Raw genomic sequence first — 16,632 nt, 5'->3', positions numbered from 1 at the left:
GAACCCCTGATCAGGACATTTGCTACCCTGGCATTTCTGATTCTGGATCAAAATGTGACTGAGTATTAAGAACAAGTTGAGAAGGGCCAAGGAAGATGCCTCCAATCTGAAAAATCAAGAACTAGATTCTCGAACTTCATTCCAAATAAGCTCAGGAGTATCTTTTCTGATCTAACCCAATTTCCTTTTCCAACTTCAGTTGTTTTAATTCTCCTCTTCTGTCAGAAGAGCTCCATCCCATACTGCTCTTCTGGTACGCAGGCAGCATCCTATTTCATCACTCTTATTTCTCAGTCTGTCTGAGTCCTGGGTGTGTGTCCCATTTCCACCAACAGATTAATAGGTGCCTGGGTTAACCCTTCCCTCCCCTGCTCAGCCCCAGCCTCGGCACCAGGGACATTCAGGATGAGTGTGAAACAGACTGGTGCTTAGGACGAGGCTCATCGCTGTCCCTCAGTTATACCCTGGGGCCTGGGCTCCCCTTAGAGCCCTCCTGGGGTGGCCAGATGGCACCTGGGGGTAATTAAGTGACACGGTCTCCGCTGGAACCAATCACAGAGCGTAATACCAGCCAAGGTGTTTACCCCACAGGGAACGAGGCTGTAGGGGCATTGGTGAGTGATAGAGATGGCAGCAGCCACAGATGAACAGATAGAAGAGTCTGGAATGTCCCGGGTGGGAAAGAGGGTGGGCTCTCTATGCTGCTTCAGGGGAGACACTGTGGTCCATTCCCTCTGGAGAGGGGAGAGGCAACGTCAGTGAAGCTGGGTGACCAGCGGGCCCCTCAAGAAGCTCAAGGTTATGCTTCCCATTATTTCATGAGGTTGCTTCCTACGCCCCATAAATTTAGCCCGTTTTTTACCCACAAGCACGAGAGAGAGTTTATTAACTCTGGTCCTTGAGAAGAGAAAAGTGGGGAAGTATTTAAATTGAAACAGGAGAAACTTATATAGGATTGCCTTTCAAAGAGAGCCTTTGAAGTCTCCTTTTTTCTGGGAACTTCTTAAGAATCTGCCTCTGGAACCAAGCCACTTCTGCCCAGGGTCAGGGAACAGGGAGGATGACCTTTTCTTATCTTCCTGTGAGGGGTTGACTGGCTGGATGAATCAGGAATTCCTGAACCACCAGGCTCACCTTTCTTACAGATTATGGAGAGACCCAGTATGGAGGCACGTCCAGGTTTCAGAGGCATCGGATGTGTGGGGATGCGGGCAGATCAAAAGGGGGCTGAGGCCTGGGAGGAGGGCTTCTCCTGGCAACTGCCTCTGACAGCAGCTTACTGGGTCATCTTGGGCTCCGTGACTACCTCTGCCATTAGTTCTGGGTGAAAGCAACCCCTGGATTAGGAGACAAAGCTACAAACATCACCCTTTGAAACCAGAACTCAACAACAAAGGATGGATGGATGGCTCCTCTGAGCAAGGATTTGCGAACATGTTGTGCTGAATCTGGCTCTCAGTTGCCCTGGAACACTGCTTCTTAGGAGATTAATAGGTATCGTGTAGGAAAAAAGTGTGGGGATGGATTCCCTGTTGGGTTAAAAAAAAAAAAAAGATGAAGCAGGCCTCGTACTGCAGGACTTTTTAAATCCATCACTTTTGGATCACTTAGGAAAGCTGCACCAAAGGATGCTACAAAACTCAGTGCTTTCCAAAGACAGTGACTGCGGAGTGAGATCATTAAAAAATAAGGGTGGGTTTTTTTTTCTACTTTTTAATATTTCTGAATTTTCTCATATGAGCATATAGTGTTTTTATAGGTGAGTTATTTTATCGCTTCTCGGCCTTTTGGCTAAGATCAAGTGTATAGGTGAGTTATTTAAAAAACAACTAGAGGGACACCTGGGTGGCTCAGTCGTTAAGCGTCTGCCTTCGGCTCAGGTCATGATCCCAGGGTCCTGGGATCGAGTCCCGCATCGGGCTCCCTGCTCAGCGGGAGGCCTGCTCTCCCTCTCCCACTCCCCCTGCTTGTGTTCCCTCTCTCACTGTCTCTCTCTCTCTCTGTTGAAAAATAAATAAAATCTTTAAAAAAAAAAAAAAAAACGGGGCGCCTGGGTGGCTCAGATGGTTAAGCATCTGCCTTCAGCTCAGGTCATGATCCCAGGGTCCTGGAATCGAGTCCCGCATTGGGCTCCCTGCTCCTTGGGAGCCTGCTTCTCCCTCTGCCTCTCTCTCTCTCTCTCTCTGTCTCTCATGAATAAATAAATAAAAATCTTTAAAAATAAATAAATAAATAAAAAATAAAAAAAAAACAACTAGAGAAGAAAGAGGAGGTAGGCTGATTCTAGAATCAGAAATAAAGTGTTGTTCTTGTCACACACACAAAAAAAAATCCAGGGTTTCCCAAACCTTTGTTTGACCATAGAGCCCTCTTTTTGGCCAAATATCTTATAGGAACCAGGGTTTCAAGGAATGTGCTTTAAGAGCCACAGAACAAGTTCTTTCTATTTCGCCATTAGATAGACTAACATTTCCCAAATCCAAACAGATTTACAATATCTCCTGAAAAACATGAAGGCGAACAAAATATAATTAGTATCGTGTACGGCCAGATCTGGCTTATGGCAATGTGCCAGCATTACATTGTCAAAGCCAAAGGCAGGTTGTTGGCTCGGCCTGGCCCACCTGTGCCAGCACCATCCATCCCAGCACCGCTCGGGGGAAAGAATTCTTGGGCTGGGGACCGATGCTGGGGATCTACACTGAGGAAGGTTGTGCCAGAGACTTCCAGTGCCTATCAAGTATCCTCACTCTCCTTCTTATTTCCCAACCTCCTCTGGGGATTGGTTGGGACTCGGGGCCATGTCGGCCAGTTAAATGTGAGTGGCATTGACATGTGTCCCTTCTGGGATGAGGCAGTTAGCAGCCCATGTGTCTCCTTCATCTCTCTTTTCCCCCGTCCCGGTAACCTTGGGGGCCATGTGTCCCGTGTGGCAGGGCTACGAGCCAGAAGCACGTAGGTCTGTGAGACATCCGCTGGGAGAGCCACGTGGGGGAGCTGCCCAGATCGGCCGTGGACTGTGAGTGAGAAGTGAACCTCTGTTGTGTTAAGTTAAGCCACTCAGACTTTAGGATTTGTCCTTTGAGGCCGTCACTGTTAATATTCCGGATCCAAGCACAGAAGTCGGATGGTAGAAATATCTCTTAATAGCCAGTGCTTTTTCTCTTGAGTTCCTGTTCATCAAATAATATGATGGCTCTTAAACCTTCTCTATTTCATGTCTCACTTAGGCTTTTTGAAAGAATAGTCTATCCTAGTAATACTAAGAGAGTTAATAGTAACTATGGTATAATAGCAACTATCTTGAGCACATACTACACATCAGGTACTGAATTAAATAATTCGCATGCATTCTTTTGTTAAATTTAATTCTCATGACAACTTTATGCAGGAACTTCTATTATTAACTTTTTACAGATGAAGAATCTGAGGCTCATGGAGCAGAAGTATTTTGCTTAAGTCAAGAAGTTAGTGAGTGGCAGAGGAAGACTCCAGCCTGGGTCCATCTGACACCCAAGGTGTTGGCTTCTCCCGTGAACACTACAGCATAAAATCCCAGCTCCATAGCAGATTATTTTTTTAAATAGGCTCCACACCCAGCATGGAGCCCAACTCGGGGCTTGAACTTACGACCCTGAGATCAAGACCTGAGCTGAGATCAAGAGTCAGATGCATAACCAACTGGGCATGAACCAGGTTTGCATATCCCTGTATGCCAAACACTAACGCGTGCCAGACACATGCTAGATATTCAGTAAGTATTCAGCGACCTGACCACAATTTCTTTACTGGCCCTGAGAGTGTATTCCCTGAGACTAGTTATTCTGCCAGGCAATTCTCCTTTGGGCAATAAATAAACTGGCAAATAGTTTATGAGATGGTGTCCTTAAAGTTTGGAGCTTCTGAATTGCTTTACCAGCACTAAACACTCTTTTAAGTGAACAGATTTAGTCAAGTTTTTGAAGCAAAGAGATTTGAGGACAAGATTCTGTTTCCACTGACATTTATTAAGTGTGAACTTTGTGCCAGGAATTGTACAAGACGTGTTTGTGTCACCTTATTTTGGCCTAACAATAATCCACGGGTGATTTGTCTGCCTATTTTATAGCTAGAGAAATGAGACGTGAACGTCTTGAGAGCTTTGCTTTGCTCTTGACCCCCAGTTGGCTGCAGAGCCTGAACCTGACTCCAAAGCTATTGACTTGAACTCTAAGACACCCTGGCTCCACAGTGACCCTGTTCAGAAGCACCTGTGAGTCCCAGCCTGAATGGGCGGTGGACTCCCCCGGCTCTCTGCGTCCCTGACAGCATCACTGCGGCCTTGGCACCTGGCAGACGTCTCTCAGCACAAGAGTGTTTTGGAGGCTGGGTGGTGTGTTTTGCAGAGACATCCATGCTTCAACACAACTCACGCTCAGAGACTTTCACTTCACCAAAGACCAAGGGGCCATGGCTCGTTACTTTAAAGAGACGCTACTTTGGCCTTTTCCCAGAGAACAGGGACTAGCTGTAACTTGAGCCCCAGGCTTTCAGAGCTCGCTCTCTGCTGCCTCTGGACCAGTTTTAAATCCTGCCACAGACAAGTGTTGCCTCCCTCTCCCTGTCCATAATCTGCACACTGTTAAACCGCCCGCTCATTGGAGCGTTGGTCTGAGAAAAGCATGACTCAAAGGTGCATCTGCGGGGGATGGTGGTCAGAGATGAATTCCCAGTCTCACAAAACCCAGTAGGATCCTGCGGTCCATGTAAGGATCTCTTGCCCTCAGATTAAAAGACACTTTGGGGCGCTGTGGAACACGCCAGACCTCGATGCCCCAGGCTCCAGGACATTGACCTCCACATATGGAAGAGATGTGCCCTGAGATGAGGATCCCCTTGGGAGAGAGAAACAGCCTGGTCCTGCATGAGTTTTATTAAGTTTATCGGTGAGACGTGGGGAGCAGGGAGGGAAGGCCTGAACAAAGACAAGAACTCACAGATTGAGGGCACAAATCCCTTCACAGGTGGGACAAATCCCCAGGGCTACTCCCAATTCTCTATACATGCAGGGGCTGCACAAGATATAAGCTATAACCTGGTGTTTCACCTGAGCCAGGCTTGCTGTAACAGGAGACAGTCCTTGCGTGTCTGTCGGTGGATCCTTAATCTCATGAGCTCATGGAGCGTGTGGCCAAATGACCTAAGCCAGGGCATGGAGGGGGTCACCTCTGAGAGAAACCTTCCCCTGGGGGAGGAGTGCAGGCCAGGGCAAGGTCTGGGCCATCATTGTTGGCAATGCTTCAGGAAGGGGGTGCTGAGTTAGGGGGTCTCTTAGTATGGAGGCAGAAGGATGGGCTAGAATCCTGATTCTAGATTCAGAAAGACTAAGGCAGGAGGGGAAGAGAGGAAATGTCAGTGGCAAAGGAAAGCAAGAAGGAGACCAGGAGAAATGTGAGACAGGAGTTTCCTGGAGAAGGAGTCCGGGGGAAGAGCCAGGTGAGGTGGACGGCTGGGAAATGGACTTTCCCTTTATCTTGTGGTTTTCTTGGCAGGGGAACTCAGAGCAGAGGCCTTCCCCTGGGGGTCCTTGAACTCACTTACACTCCCCAGCCTGGTTTTGGCCTCCCCGCGGGGGCTGCAGTTCCCACTGCCAGTGACACGACCCCCCGACAGCATGCCATAGCCCCCCGAGACAGAGCTGGGCCGGTAACCGTAGGTGCCAGCGCCGCTGAAACCAAAGCCGGCCCCGGCGCCCGTGGTCCCCGCCGTGGTGCTGCTGATGACCGCTGTGGGGGATGCAGGGAGGAGTGATAAGTGTATGTCCCCGGACAGGGGTGACCCCAAGTCCCCTCCAGTCTCCCAGCTGCAACTAGCCTAGATGTCTCCCTCTTAGGCAAACACTTCACATCAACTATGGACTCTAGTGATGTATGCTCAATGCCTGAGCGGCTCAAGCTCTGGAATAAATAGCCCAGACCCCACAGGATCCCCAATCAGGCACCTTCTCATTCTTTGGACCAAGAGCAATAGCAAGAGCTTCCCCCAAAGCATCACATAAGCCAACAGGTCTTGCATTTAACTTTAGAATACATTCTTAATTTTTTTCAAAGAATTTCCTGGCTGCTTGATTTAGAGAAGGTTGGGCTGGCCTGTCTCAGAAGAAGACTGGGCGGGACGCTACAGAGCCCACATTACTACGGGCACTGCGCCGCGGGTCTGGGCGCAGGTCTCCACTCTCGGTGCGGAGGTAGACTCAGGAAGCTCACAGCCTCCGTCATGCAGGAAAGCCGGGGTGGGGGAGGTAGAAGAGGGCGGACTGGGGATTTCATCCCAGCATAGGTGAGATTTCTGGGGAAGGGGCCCCTGTGAAATATCAGAATGTGATGGGAAGCTGGCAGCAGGAACTCTACAGAGGAAGAGGTCTCAGCAAGTAAGGCGATGGTGACCATAGTGATCTACCAGGCAGAGCCCAGGCTGTTCCATGGGGGCCTGGCGGTAGGCACCCGCTTACTTCGTATCCACTGATGGACTACAAATATACCCTCAGAGGTGTGAAATACTCACAGATGCTCACGGAGTTGGTGTATTCTCCAGACATCCTGTGCGGAAAGAAAAACGTAGGTGAATCTCCAGTGCGTGGAATCCGAGTTCCCCACACCACAGCTTGAAGTCAGCAGCCAGCCTAGCCCCGCCTCCACGAGCCCCTCCAGCCTGCCAGCCGGCCTCTGTGTTCCTGCAGGCTCGGTACCACCGCCCCCCAAGGCTACTCTTCCCACTTCAGAGATGTGCCAACTTGCAAACCTGGGGCTCCCAACAACAACACCCCTCAGGGTCCCTCCTCTGGGTTTCTCTTTATCCCATTTCTTTATTCCTGCGAGGTTAATGCCAGAATAAATACACATGTGGAAATATTAGCATCTGTTGCCATTAAGGAACTGTCTGATTTTAAGACCAGTAACTTCTCCCCTGTGAGTCTCAGTGATACAGGGGTGCTCAGGTAGATCAAGGTTTTTCACATACCAATGCTTCATGTACACCTGTCTGATTGCTGCTATGAACATGCACAACTCACACTGTTATATATTTAGTACTTTTCATTGGCTGTGTGTTTTATAACAAAAAATGCATTTTTCCTAAAAAGAAGTCTTATATCACCAGGGCAAATAGCCAACACTACCTGACCAAAAAAGAAAAAAAAAGTAGCAATAAAAATAAATATAATGAAAATAAAGTAATTTGAAAATTTTGGGCTAGATATTATTGTCTGCCAGAGGCTCTGAACCTGGGATCTACTGTCTCTTTAGTAATAGGGATATTTGCAAGGGTCCGGGTGGTGTTAAAGACACAGCACCACACTGAGACTTTCTCCCTGTCATAGTCTGGAAAGTCACAGGAGACCTGTAAAGGATATCGCTGCCTCATTAAGTGACCAGATGCTGTTTAAAGCTATGTTTGTGCGTGACCTGAAAAGTATCTCCAGGCTGTCCAGCAACCTCTCCCACACTCTGAGAAACTGAGTCAGAAGATTCCAAAAGTTCTTCCAGCTCTAACATTCTAAGACCCTTCCCACCACTCACCTGCACTCCTCCCCCTCCAGCAGCTTGCGGTAGGTGGCAATCTCCACGTCCAGGGCCAGCTTCGTGCTCATGAGCTCCTGGTACTCGCGCAGCATCCGGGCCAGCTCCTCCTTGGCCTGGTGCAGGGCGGCCTCCAGCTCATCCAGCTTGGCCCGGGCGTCCTTCAGGGCACAGTCGCCCCGCTGCTCGGCATCGGCGATGGCCGTCTCCAGGTTGGAGCACTGAGGGTCAGAAGGTAGCATTTTCCCCTGAGCTCTAAGGCTCTCTGAACCTCCCTTCACCCCAGTGAGCTCCCTGTGGTTGGACCCTCCTCTGTCTGGCCCCACTTCCTACAGCAAAGCCACATCCATGGTGAAGGAGTCCTGTCAACATGGGTCAGGGAGGCTTGTTATTCTCAGCTACTTGGCTTTCTGAAAAGACCCTCCCAATTGCTCCAGACTTCAGATGGGAGGTAAGTGTGGGGGATGAGACCAGGGGGTCCATTTGAGAAAGTGGGCCCCCTGGTCCCAGAGGAGTTATGTGAGATAAGCAGTTCACTCCTCCCTTGGGAAATGAGCCAGGACCACCCAAAGCTCCCTTACCTGCTTTTTCACACTCTCAATCTCTGAGCGTAGCCTTTGGATAAGCCGAGTCAGTTCAGAGATCTCGTTCTTGGTGTGTTTGAGGTCATCCCCATGCCTGCCGGCCACCAGCTGGAGCTCCTGGAACTAGGGGGACAGGGAGCAAAGCAGAGACCTTGACTCAGGGCCTGGCTGAGTTCAAATTGGCAGACTGTGCCTTTGTCTTCAGAGTGTGACAGGTGGGTGGGGGTCCCCAACCTCACCAGGCCTACCAACAGCCTCCCACTCAACCATCTGCTCCCTGGATTTATTTGTTTGCCTTAAGCACAGTCATCTCACTGATGGTTAGATTTGGCCATAAGAACCGCTGAAAGCCTTCTACTCTCCTCGCTGCAACTTTATAACACTCAACTCCGACTGTGATGCTCCTTTACCCATAGCCCTTCAAAGTCAAGGTCAAAATCAAACTATGAGCATGGCATCAAGGTGCTTTGAGGTTTGGCATCCACCAGTCTCTCCAGACCCTTTTTCACTGCCCCACCTTCATCTACTTGTTTCTACACCTGTGCCAAACAGTTCCATGTTCCCTAAACATCCCTGTGCTCTCAAGTCTCTGAGTCTTTGCACCAACTGCTACCTCCCCCTGGTAAGCCCTTCCCCCCCCATTTCCCCTTTTTCCTTAGCAAGTTCCAACTCAGCCAGGGCCGAGTCACTTCCTCCAGGAGGCCTGCCTTGATCTGCCTGTTGGGTGTACTTCTATTTCCATAGCTCCTAGCACTCCAGTCCATAGATCTTACCACACTGTATTACAAGCACACCATTCTGAGTTTTCCCCATCAGACTTAGCATGACTGGATGGCAGGGACCTGTCTTCTCTGTGACTTCCTCTCCTTCGTAGCTCAGCTGGGCTCCAGGCTACTGGAAGTCTTTCCCAGCATGAGGAACACTGTGTGTGTGTGTGTGTGTGTGGGTGGGTGGGTGGGTGGGTGTGGTGTGGTGGCAGGTTCTGCTATTCCCCAACACTGCTAGCCATGAATTTGAGATCATCTGCTAGTTTCAGGATCACTCCTGCCTTTGATGCCATCCAGTGAATAGTCAAAGAGAATATTTTAGTTCTACCCCAGAATCTGGCTTAAGAGGAACTTGGAAAAGTGTGACATTCAGAACTCTGGTGGTTGTGCACTGCCTTTCTCTGTTCCTGGTGCAAGCTGTCATAGCTGACCCTAACAAGGCCCTAGGTTCAAGATTCCTCTTAAAGGTGCCAGGTCCCCTGGAAGGCAGGGGGGATTCTCACTATGCTCCTGTGTTTTATCTTTGGTGCTAATCTTGGGACGATAAACATGGGGGCGGGATGGTGGTCTTCTGCTCCTCTGCAAGGCTGTGTGAGCAGGATGGCTCTCCCTACACACCGACAGAGAGGGAGGCACTAACTTCCCCAGTTCTGACACCAAGCAGCCTCCTTTTGAGGCAAACAGGCAAGCATCCTTCTCCGTTCCACTCCCAGGCCATCCCAAACCCTCACTATAAACACTTCTTACCAGAGTAATGTCCTGATCTTCTGTCTAAACACTGTGGAATTGGCAGTCAGTCATCTAGATTCAAATCCAGCTCCATCACTTACCAGCTAAGTAATCTTGGCAAGTTACTAACACTCCCTGAGCCCTGGTTTCTTCATCTTTGAAAGGGGAATGATAATAATAAGACCTCATAATTCTGTTGCTAGAACTATACTAATGAAACTCTAGTCAATAAGTGCTTACCTCCAGATGGAGAAGTGCAGGTGTGTACAACCCCAAACAGCAAATGATCCAAAAATCATGTCTGTGCAGACCTGCCTAATTCTTCTGGAAGGAACCTGGGGTTAAGCACTGGCCACTGACAATCCAGAGTGGCTGGGCCACATGGCCAACACTGACACTGGCTTGCAGCAATCACGTGTAGGGATGTGGGGACTAGAGACTTGGGTTTAAACTTTTATCAAGGAGCCCTGGCTTGTGTTGTTATCTGGGCCTTGAAAGCCTCCCTTCCTCTCACCCCTACTGGCCACATCTTTCTGTCCCTATGGTGGCAAGGAGGCAGAGGGAGGGACAAGATAAGTCCTCAAGCGTGTGAATCTCTGCTGAGAAGGAACCCGATAAACAGCATGAAACAATTAGGAAGTTGCCATCTTGATCTGAGAAACCAAATTATCTAAAGAATCGTTTCCCCACCCATGACCCATTAGAGGAGTTAAGATCTAAGGGACTCATAGTCCCCCTTTATCCTTGCAGTTGGACTTGAATGAAAGGTAGGAATTACCTGATCTTAGATCACACTCAAGAGACCCCCTAATTTATTGTAATTAATGAGGGAGTTGAGATGCTAACTACCCATGTTTCTCTCCCTCTCAGACTCAGTTCAAAACCCTCCGCCTCCAGGAAGTCAGCCCTGACCTGCCCCACCTGGTCCCCTAACCTTTGTCTCCTCAGCATCCAGGACTCTGTCTATGCCACATTCATTTGCACTTGGCTGTGAGTGTCCTTCCATGACTGCCCCAGTCTAAGTGGATCAGTCTAAGAGCCTCATCTTCTCCTCCTTTTGGGCTTTCCCCAACACCCGGGACAGTTCTGTGCTCCCAGAAAATGTGTGGGACATGGTGGGACATGGACTCTGGGGAGGTGTGCAGCCCACCTTGGTCTGGTACAGCGCCTCGGCCTCGGCCTTGCTCTTCAGAGCGGTATCTTCATACTGGGCACGGACCTCAGCAATGATGCTGTCCAGGTCTAGGTTCCGGTTGTTGTCCATGGATAGGATGACAGACGTGTCACTGATGTGAGACTGGATCTGAGCAATCTCCTACACGGGAAAAAAAGAAACATGAAATGCCTTTTGTGGGCAGAAGATGCCAAGGTGATGGCCCTTTCCTAGCAGGAGATCCCCTAGGCCCTCCTAAATAGATGCAAGCTTCATTCCCCAAAGCCACCCATTGATGTTTCAATACCACATCTGAAAACTGTTGAATGAGTCTGAAGCAGCTCAGGAAGAAAACAGCCCAGCTGTCTGTCACTTGAGACAGGTCAGGAGTAGAGAAAGTAGTAGTGGTAGTGAGAAAACAGCCTGGCCACCACACAAGAGACACTAAGGACACAGGAGCCCACATATGCTTGGCCAACAGGCTCAGGCTTGAAGCCAGATGGTCAGAGGCAGTAGAAAGGGTGTGAAGACTCCCTACTTCTGTCCCTGGAGATTCCTGCTCAAGACCCAGGGAGACACCCAAGTGGCAGGGAGAAGACAGGCAGAAATGAGAATATCCTTGGCTGAAGACCAGTGGGAACCCCATAAGGACCCATGGCTTCCTGGAGGAAGTGAGACCAGGACATCTGGAGGCCAGTCTGGGGCTGATGGCACACATCATTTGGGCACACCGGGATAAATCGCACGCTTTCCTTTGATCAACATGGCCCCCAGCATCCAAATGCTGGAGATCCCCTGGGCTCTTAAAGTTACTAAGGAATGAATAACCAACTACTCATTCACATGTCTGTCCTTCCAGAAGACAGAGCTGGGGATAGGACTGGGGGGTGGAGCCTTACCCCTTCATACAGGCATTTGAAGAACTTGATTTCTCCATCCAGGGCATCCACCTTGGCCTGCAGTTCCACCTTGCTCATGTAAGCTGCATCCACATCCTAAAGGAATCCAGAGACCCCCTGACATCGCCATTCTTCAAGCTCAGACAAGGGCTCTCCCAGGAACTGGCATCCGAGCACCAACCCTCGCGAGCTGCCCCCAGGGAATGGAGTCAGGACCCAGAGAGCAGGAACATGACTTCCACCCAAGACTCACTGTGAGCCTTGGAACTCCTCTGCACCCCATCCAAAATGGAATCTTGTTACTGCCTCTATTTCTCAAAGAGAGGGCTTAGGAGGGAGTACTATCTCCCACACGGGGGTCATTCAGCAGTCAGAGCCCAGGACAGCCACAGCGCTTTGCCAGAGACAGGCAGAGTTGGAAGGTAAACCTGCAGCCCCTCTTAAAGCATGTCCTGTTTCCTAAGCCAAAGCGGACACAACCTGGGCTCCTGCCACTCATACCAAATATAAAAAGTGGACAAGGTGATATATTCTAGGTAAATATCAAGGTGTCCCAAGATGTCTCAAGCAGTACATCCCTCCATCTTCCTTGGGCACTTCAGCTCTGGGTCGTTCTACAAGAAGCACAGACCTCAGTCTCCTCTCTGTTCCCTCCCCTGCCCTCCACACTCCAGCGTCTGGGTGACTGAGGGATATTCACCCCTTCCTCACCTTCTTGAGCACCACAAATTCATTCTCGGCAGTTGTGCGCTTGTTAATTTCCTCCTCATACCTGCAGGGAAAGCATTGCAGTGAGCAAGGGGTGTGTGTGTGTGTGTGTGTGTGTGTGTGTGTGTGCATGCTCATCATGAAAGCAGAAAAAGAGGTGCCCACACTATGTCCCATATAGCAGGTATTATTCTATATTTTTGCAGATCTGTCCAACTCACTAGGACTACTTAGCCAGTGCTATAGACAGGGTTTGCAAGCAACTCCCTCCCAGGCCAGGGGACCAGATGATTTGGAGTCTGGATTTCCCCTGATACCTGGAGAGTAAGTAGGTTCTTCCTCCTCCCATTAAGTATGCAAATCACAGGAACATGCTGCTTCCCCTTTTAGCCCTGATCCTTGTGTCACTCCAGCTGCCTGACACCCCTGTTCATAACTTCACCCCATCTCGAAGTATGAGTCTTAAGGAAGCCAGAACTATCCCCTGGGACAGGAAGAGGGGGCGTGGCCCAAATGTCCACGACCTGAGGGACATGAGAGAAACTCCAACTCCCTGCCCTGCTGGGTTGAGGCAGGGGGACGGTGGTTCCTTGGAACTTGGGGACCCACTGAGCAAGCTTAGGAGCTGGGAGGCTCTCTCTCTCCAGTGGGGAGCAGGAGGGAGCACGCCAAGGAGGTGGCCACTTGCCAGGACAGCCCTCTCACTGCCTGAGAGGCTGACTCTCCACTGTCCAGACTGCCTGGCCATCCAGAGAGGGCCCTCATCTTGCCCGGCTAGGGGAACTCGGGATGGGCCACTCTTATCCGAGCTCAGTGCCCCTGAGGCCAGAGGCAAGTGTCCCAGAGCCTGCTGGGAAAGCCCAGCTCTGGCAGGCCAGTCACCCTGTAGGTGTGGGGTCCCGCTCACCTCCTCTTGTAGTCCTCCACCACATCCCGCATGCTCCTCAGCTCCGAGTCCAGCCGCACCCTGTCCCCGGACAGCGTCTCCAGCTGCTTCCGCAGGTTGCTGATGTAGCCCTCGAGGATGGGCTCCAGGTTGTTCTTGCAGTTGTTCAGGTCCAGCTGCTGCAGCAGCTCCCACTTGGTCTCCAGCACCTGGTTCTGCTGCTCCAGGAACCGCACCTGGGACCCAAATCAATAGAGAGGCTGTGTGGTTTCCTTTCCTGGACAGTGGCAGTGTGCTCCTATGCTACATTAGCTTAAAGGGTAAGCCTCAGCCCTTAGGAAATGTCCCTCACAGCCCTGCCCCACCCAGGGCCCTTTGTCTGACTGAGGTTCTCTTTCTGGAGGCAGCCCCTAAGATCGGACAGGACCTCATCATCTTCATTTCCCGCTAGCCAGGCCTGTCTCCTCTGTACCTGTCTAAATCTGCCTGAACCAATATCCACCAGCAGCCCGGACCACCTCTTTAAGGCAAGTCCTTAGACACGTAAGCTGGCCTGTCCTGGCCTTCACACTCTTGGGCGCCCCTGCTTAGGGCCTGGTGGCCTGGCCTGTGCCCTGCCTCCTCTCTGTCTCCTCCATCATGTCAGCTCTCAGCCCAGCCAGAGGCAAGCACTCAGCTGACTGGGGGTCTTGGGCCTTCCTCTGTTGCTTTCATGTCCAACTCTCTGATCTCAGAGCATTTCTCCAGGGGAAGAACCAGCAGTCTCAAGCTGCAGCCTGCAATACCATACCATTCCCTTGCTCAAAGTGCTCTGGTGTTTCCCCATCACCAGCAGGATCAAATCCAAATGCCTCCTGTGCTCTTCGCAATGTGCCCACCCCTTCCTTCCCCTCCTCTACCACTCACCTGACTCTCTCGCAAAGCCAAGTTCTCCCCATTCTCTGGACAAGTCTACCATGCTACATGGGATGACCCTCTCCCTAGGCTTCCTTTCCCCACCTCCATCCAGTGAACTCCTATTCATGTGCTGCCACCCTACTCACTGTCACCCCGGTGAGCTTCCCCTGCTCCCCTGAGTTCAGGAAGTCTCTATTTCCCAAGGCCCTGCTACCCTTTTTTTCCTCGGGGTTCTCAAACTCAAGTGGGCATCAGCATCACCTGGGGGCTCCTGGGTCTCACTGTCAGAGCTTACAATTCAGTATGAGGCGGCGCCTGAGAATGTGCATTTCTACAAGTGCCCAGGTGATCCTAATGCTGCTGGTTCAGGGAGCTCTTTTGAGGACCACAGCTCTAGTGCATCACTGATCCCCATCTGCCTCACCTTATACACTGGGTGTATTATAGGCTATGAATTTGTCTTTCAACCAGAACCTGAGCTGATCTGGGTCCTATGAGAGGAGAAACGGGGTCTCAATGGCTTTATAGATATCCCAGGCTGCCATGGAGCTCTCCTTTGTCTGGCTTCCTAGTTTCATAAACTGTTACTCTCCTACTTCTCAACTTTGAGGCCACTTCCCCGACCTCCTGGAAACCTTCCCAAACCAAACTCCCTGGCTCCTCCTGCCCCTCTGACCCCCCACACCCCCAACCCCTCAGCACTGATTTCAGGTTTGTCCAGTTCTTCCCTGCTCTGTCCTCACTGTGTCTGCATCCTGGGGAGTGAGTGTCCTCCCTTCCTCTGGTTCAGACAGGGAGTCCCCCGAGGACAGTGAAGGTAGAGGAAGGAAGGGGCTCTATGCTTGGCTTGCTCCAAAAAGTCCCACCTTGTCAATGAAGGAGGCGAACTTGTTGTTCAGCGCCTTGATCTGCTCCCGCTCCTGGGCTCTCACTTTCTGGATCTCCGGGTCCAGCTCCACGTTGAGGGGGGCCAGGAGGCTCTCATTGACAGTGACCTGATGGATGCCTCCAGGTGGACACACAGACGGACACACGGGCCCCAGGGCCACACTGCCAAACATGCTGCCAGCAAAGCCACTGGCCCGGCCTCGACCAAACCCATAGCCCCCTGCCCGCCCGCTGCCACTGGGGGGGGAGATGCTCCGGGTGCCCCCCAGGCTGTAGAGGCTCCGGCTTCCGAAGCCCCCGCTGAATCCTTTGCCCCCTGCCCGGTAGGAGGATGAGCTGCCCCCTGAGAACACTGCTGAGCAGCCGCTAAAGCCCCCCTTGGTGGCAGCTCCCGACTTGCAGGTGAATTGGCGGCTCATGCTGGAAAGGCCAGAGAGATGGAATAAGATGCTAACCCTTGGCTGAGATGCAATTCACCAGCCTACAATCTCAGGCTCCCCCTTTATAGGGCTCAGGATGGAGTCACTGCCCTAATTTGTGGGTTTAGTTTGCCTAGGAGCAAGAAATCATTTTCTCCCAGCAAAATCAGAGACACCAGGAAAATAACTTGAAAACTCCCAAAGTGCTGGGCTTGCAAGGCTGGCTCATGTAATTTGAGTCTTATCTAATTAACATGGGATAATTAGCCTGACCAAATTATCCCTAGAAAGATCTTGGCGGAGAGGTTTGTCACAGCCTCAATTGCCCTTCCTCAGGGAGGCGGGAGGCTGGATTGCAGGGGTGCAGAGGAAGACCTTTAATTGACAGCCTCATCTGTGGGAGATCTCAGGACTCTATCAGCATCAGATCAGGGACCCTGGCTGAACTGCTTTTATGTGGTTAGGAAAAGACTCTGTGGCCTGGCTTCCCAGGGCTGCTAGAGACAGGAATCCAGGGCCTCTGTTGTGCCCTTCCAGGCAGGTCTTCTGCTCCCCTGTGCAGCCAGGCTGCCCTGCACACACCAACTTCTTTGTTTCTGTACTCTCACACCACCTCAACCTTGACCTTGAAATAATGGCATTGCCACCATTCATGGTAGCTGACTCTAGTACAGCACTTTACAGCATTAAAAGATCTCCTTGCACACTGAAGCTTGCTTCATCCACTCAGTCAGCCTGGGGAGGAGTATGCTAATCCACATTTCACAAATGAGAAAGCAGAGGCTCAGATAGCTGAGGATAGCAAACATTTCATGAGCCCTTTTTTGTATGAATCCCAGAGGATGCAAACCCCTAACAAAACGAAGGCCCCAGCTCTGAGGTTCTCTGGGCTGGTCTTCTGACCCCACATACATAGCTATGAAGGTCATATTTGTCCATCTGTCAGCCCATCTGTCCACTGACCTACCCATTCATTCATCCATCCTTCACTTAATAGTCTTCTGCTAAAGGCTGACTCTGTCCCAGGTACTATGCTAGGCTCTGGGGTCATAAATTAATAAGATAGAAGCCTAGCTCACAATTCTAGGAGGGAGGACAGACACTTGAATTTCACTAGAGCCTTGGCAACACCAAAGTATGTGACCC

The 16,632-nt window shown here is 50.9% G+C and overlaps 1 protein-coding gene across 1 annotated transcript; it reads right to left on the bottom strand.

Annotated features, from left to right (window-relative positions):
• Positions 1–5,508: 5,508 nt before the first annotated feature.
• LOC123838867 (keratin, type II cytoskeletal 73) lies at positions 5,509–15,486 on the bottom strand. Its single transcript, XM_045868017.2, has 9 exons — positions 15,046–15,486; positions 13,304–13,518; positions 12,400–12,460; positions 11,689–11,784; positions 10,787–10,951; positions 8,138–8,263; positions 7,557–7,777; positions 6,544–6,578; positions 5,509–5,765 (listed from the first exon to the last, which is right to left on the bottom strand). The coding sequence occupies exons 1-9, from the start codon at positions 15,484–15,486 to the stop codon at positions 5,509–5,511; spliced, it is 1,617 nt and encodes a 538-aa protein (XP_045723973.1).
• Positions 15,487–16,632: the final 1,146 nt, after the last annotated feature.

This window comes from Mirounga angustirostris, unplaced genomic scaffold (genome assembly GCF_029215605.1).
Source record: "Mirounga angustirostris isolate CCGP_5_RB_7025 unplaced genomic scaffold, mMirAng1.0.hap1 SCAF_5, whole genome shotgun sequence".
In the NCBI taxonomy this organism is placed as follows: domain Eukaryota; kingdom Metazoa; phylum Chordata; class Mammalia; order Carnivora; family Phocidae; genus Mirounga; species Mirounga angustirostris.
Note: the sequence above shows the minus strand (reverse complement) of the source record. Positions and strands in the feature narration are given on the sequence as shown.

Excerpts from the sequence above, each read along its gene's own strand:
- LOC123838867 (XM_045868017.2), bottom strand. The coding sequence starts at position 15,486 with ATGAGCCGCCAATTCACCTGCAAGTCGGGAGCTGCCACCAAGGGGGGC. Across the intron at positions 11,785-12,399 it reads AATTTGTGGTGCTCAAGAAG|GATGTGGATGCAGCTTACAT; the intron begins GTGAGGAAGGGG and ends GGATTCCTTTAG. Across the intron at positions 5,766-6,543 it reads CACCAACTCCGTGAGCATCT|CGGTCATCAGCAGCACCACG; the intron begins GTGAGTATTTCA and ends CATCCCCCACAG.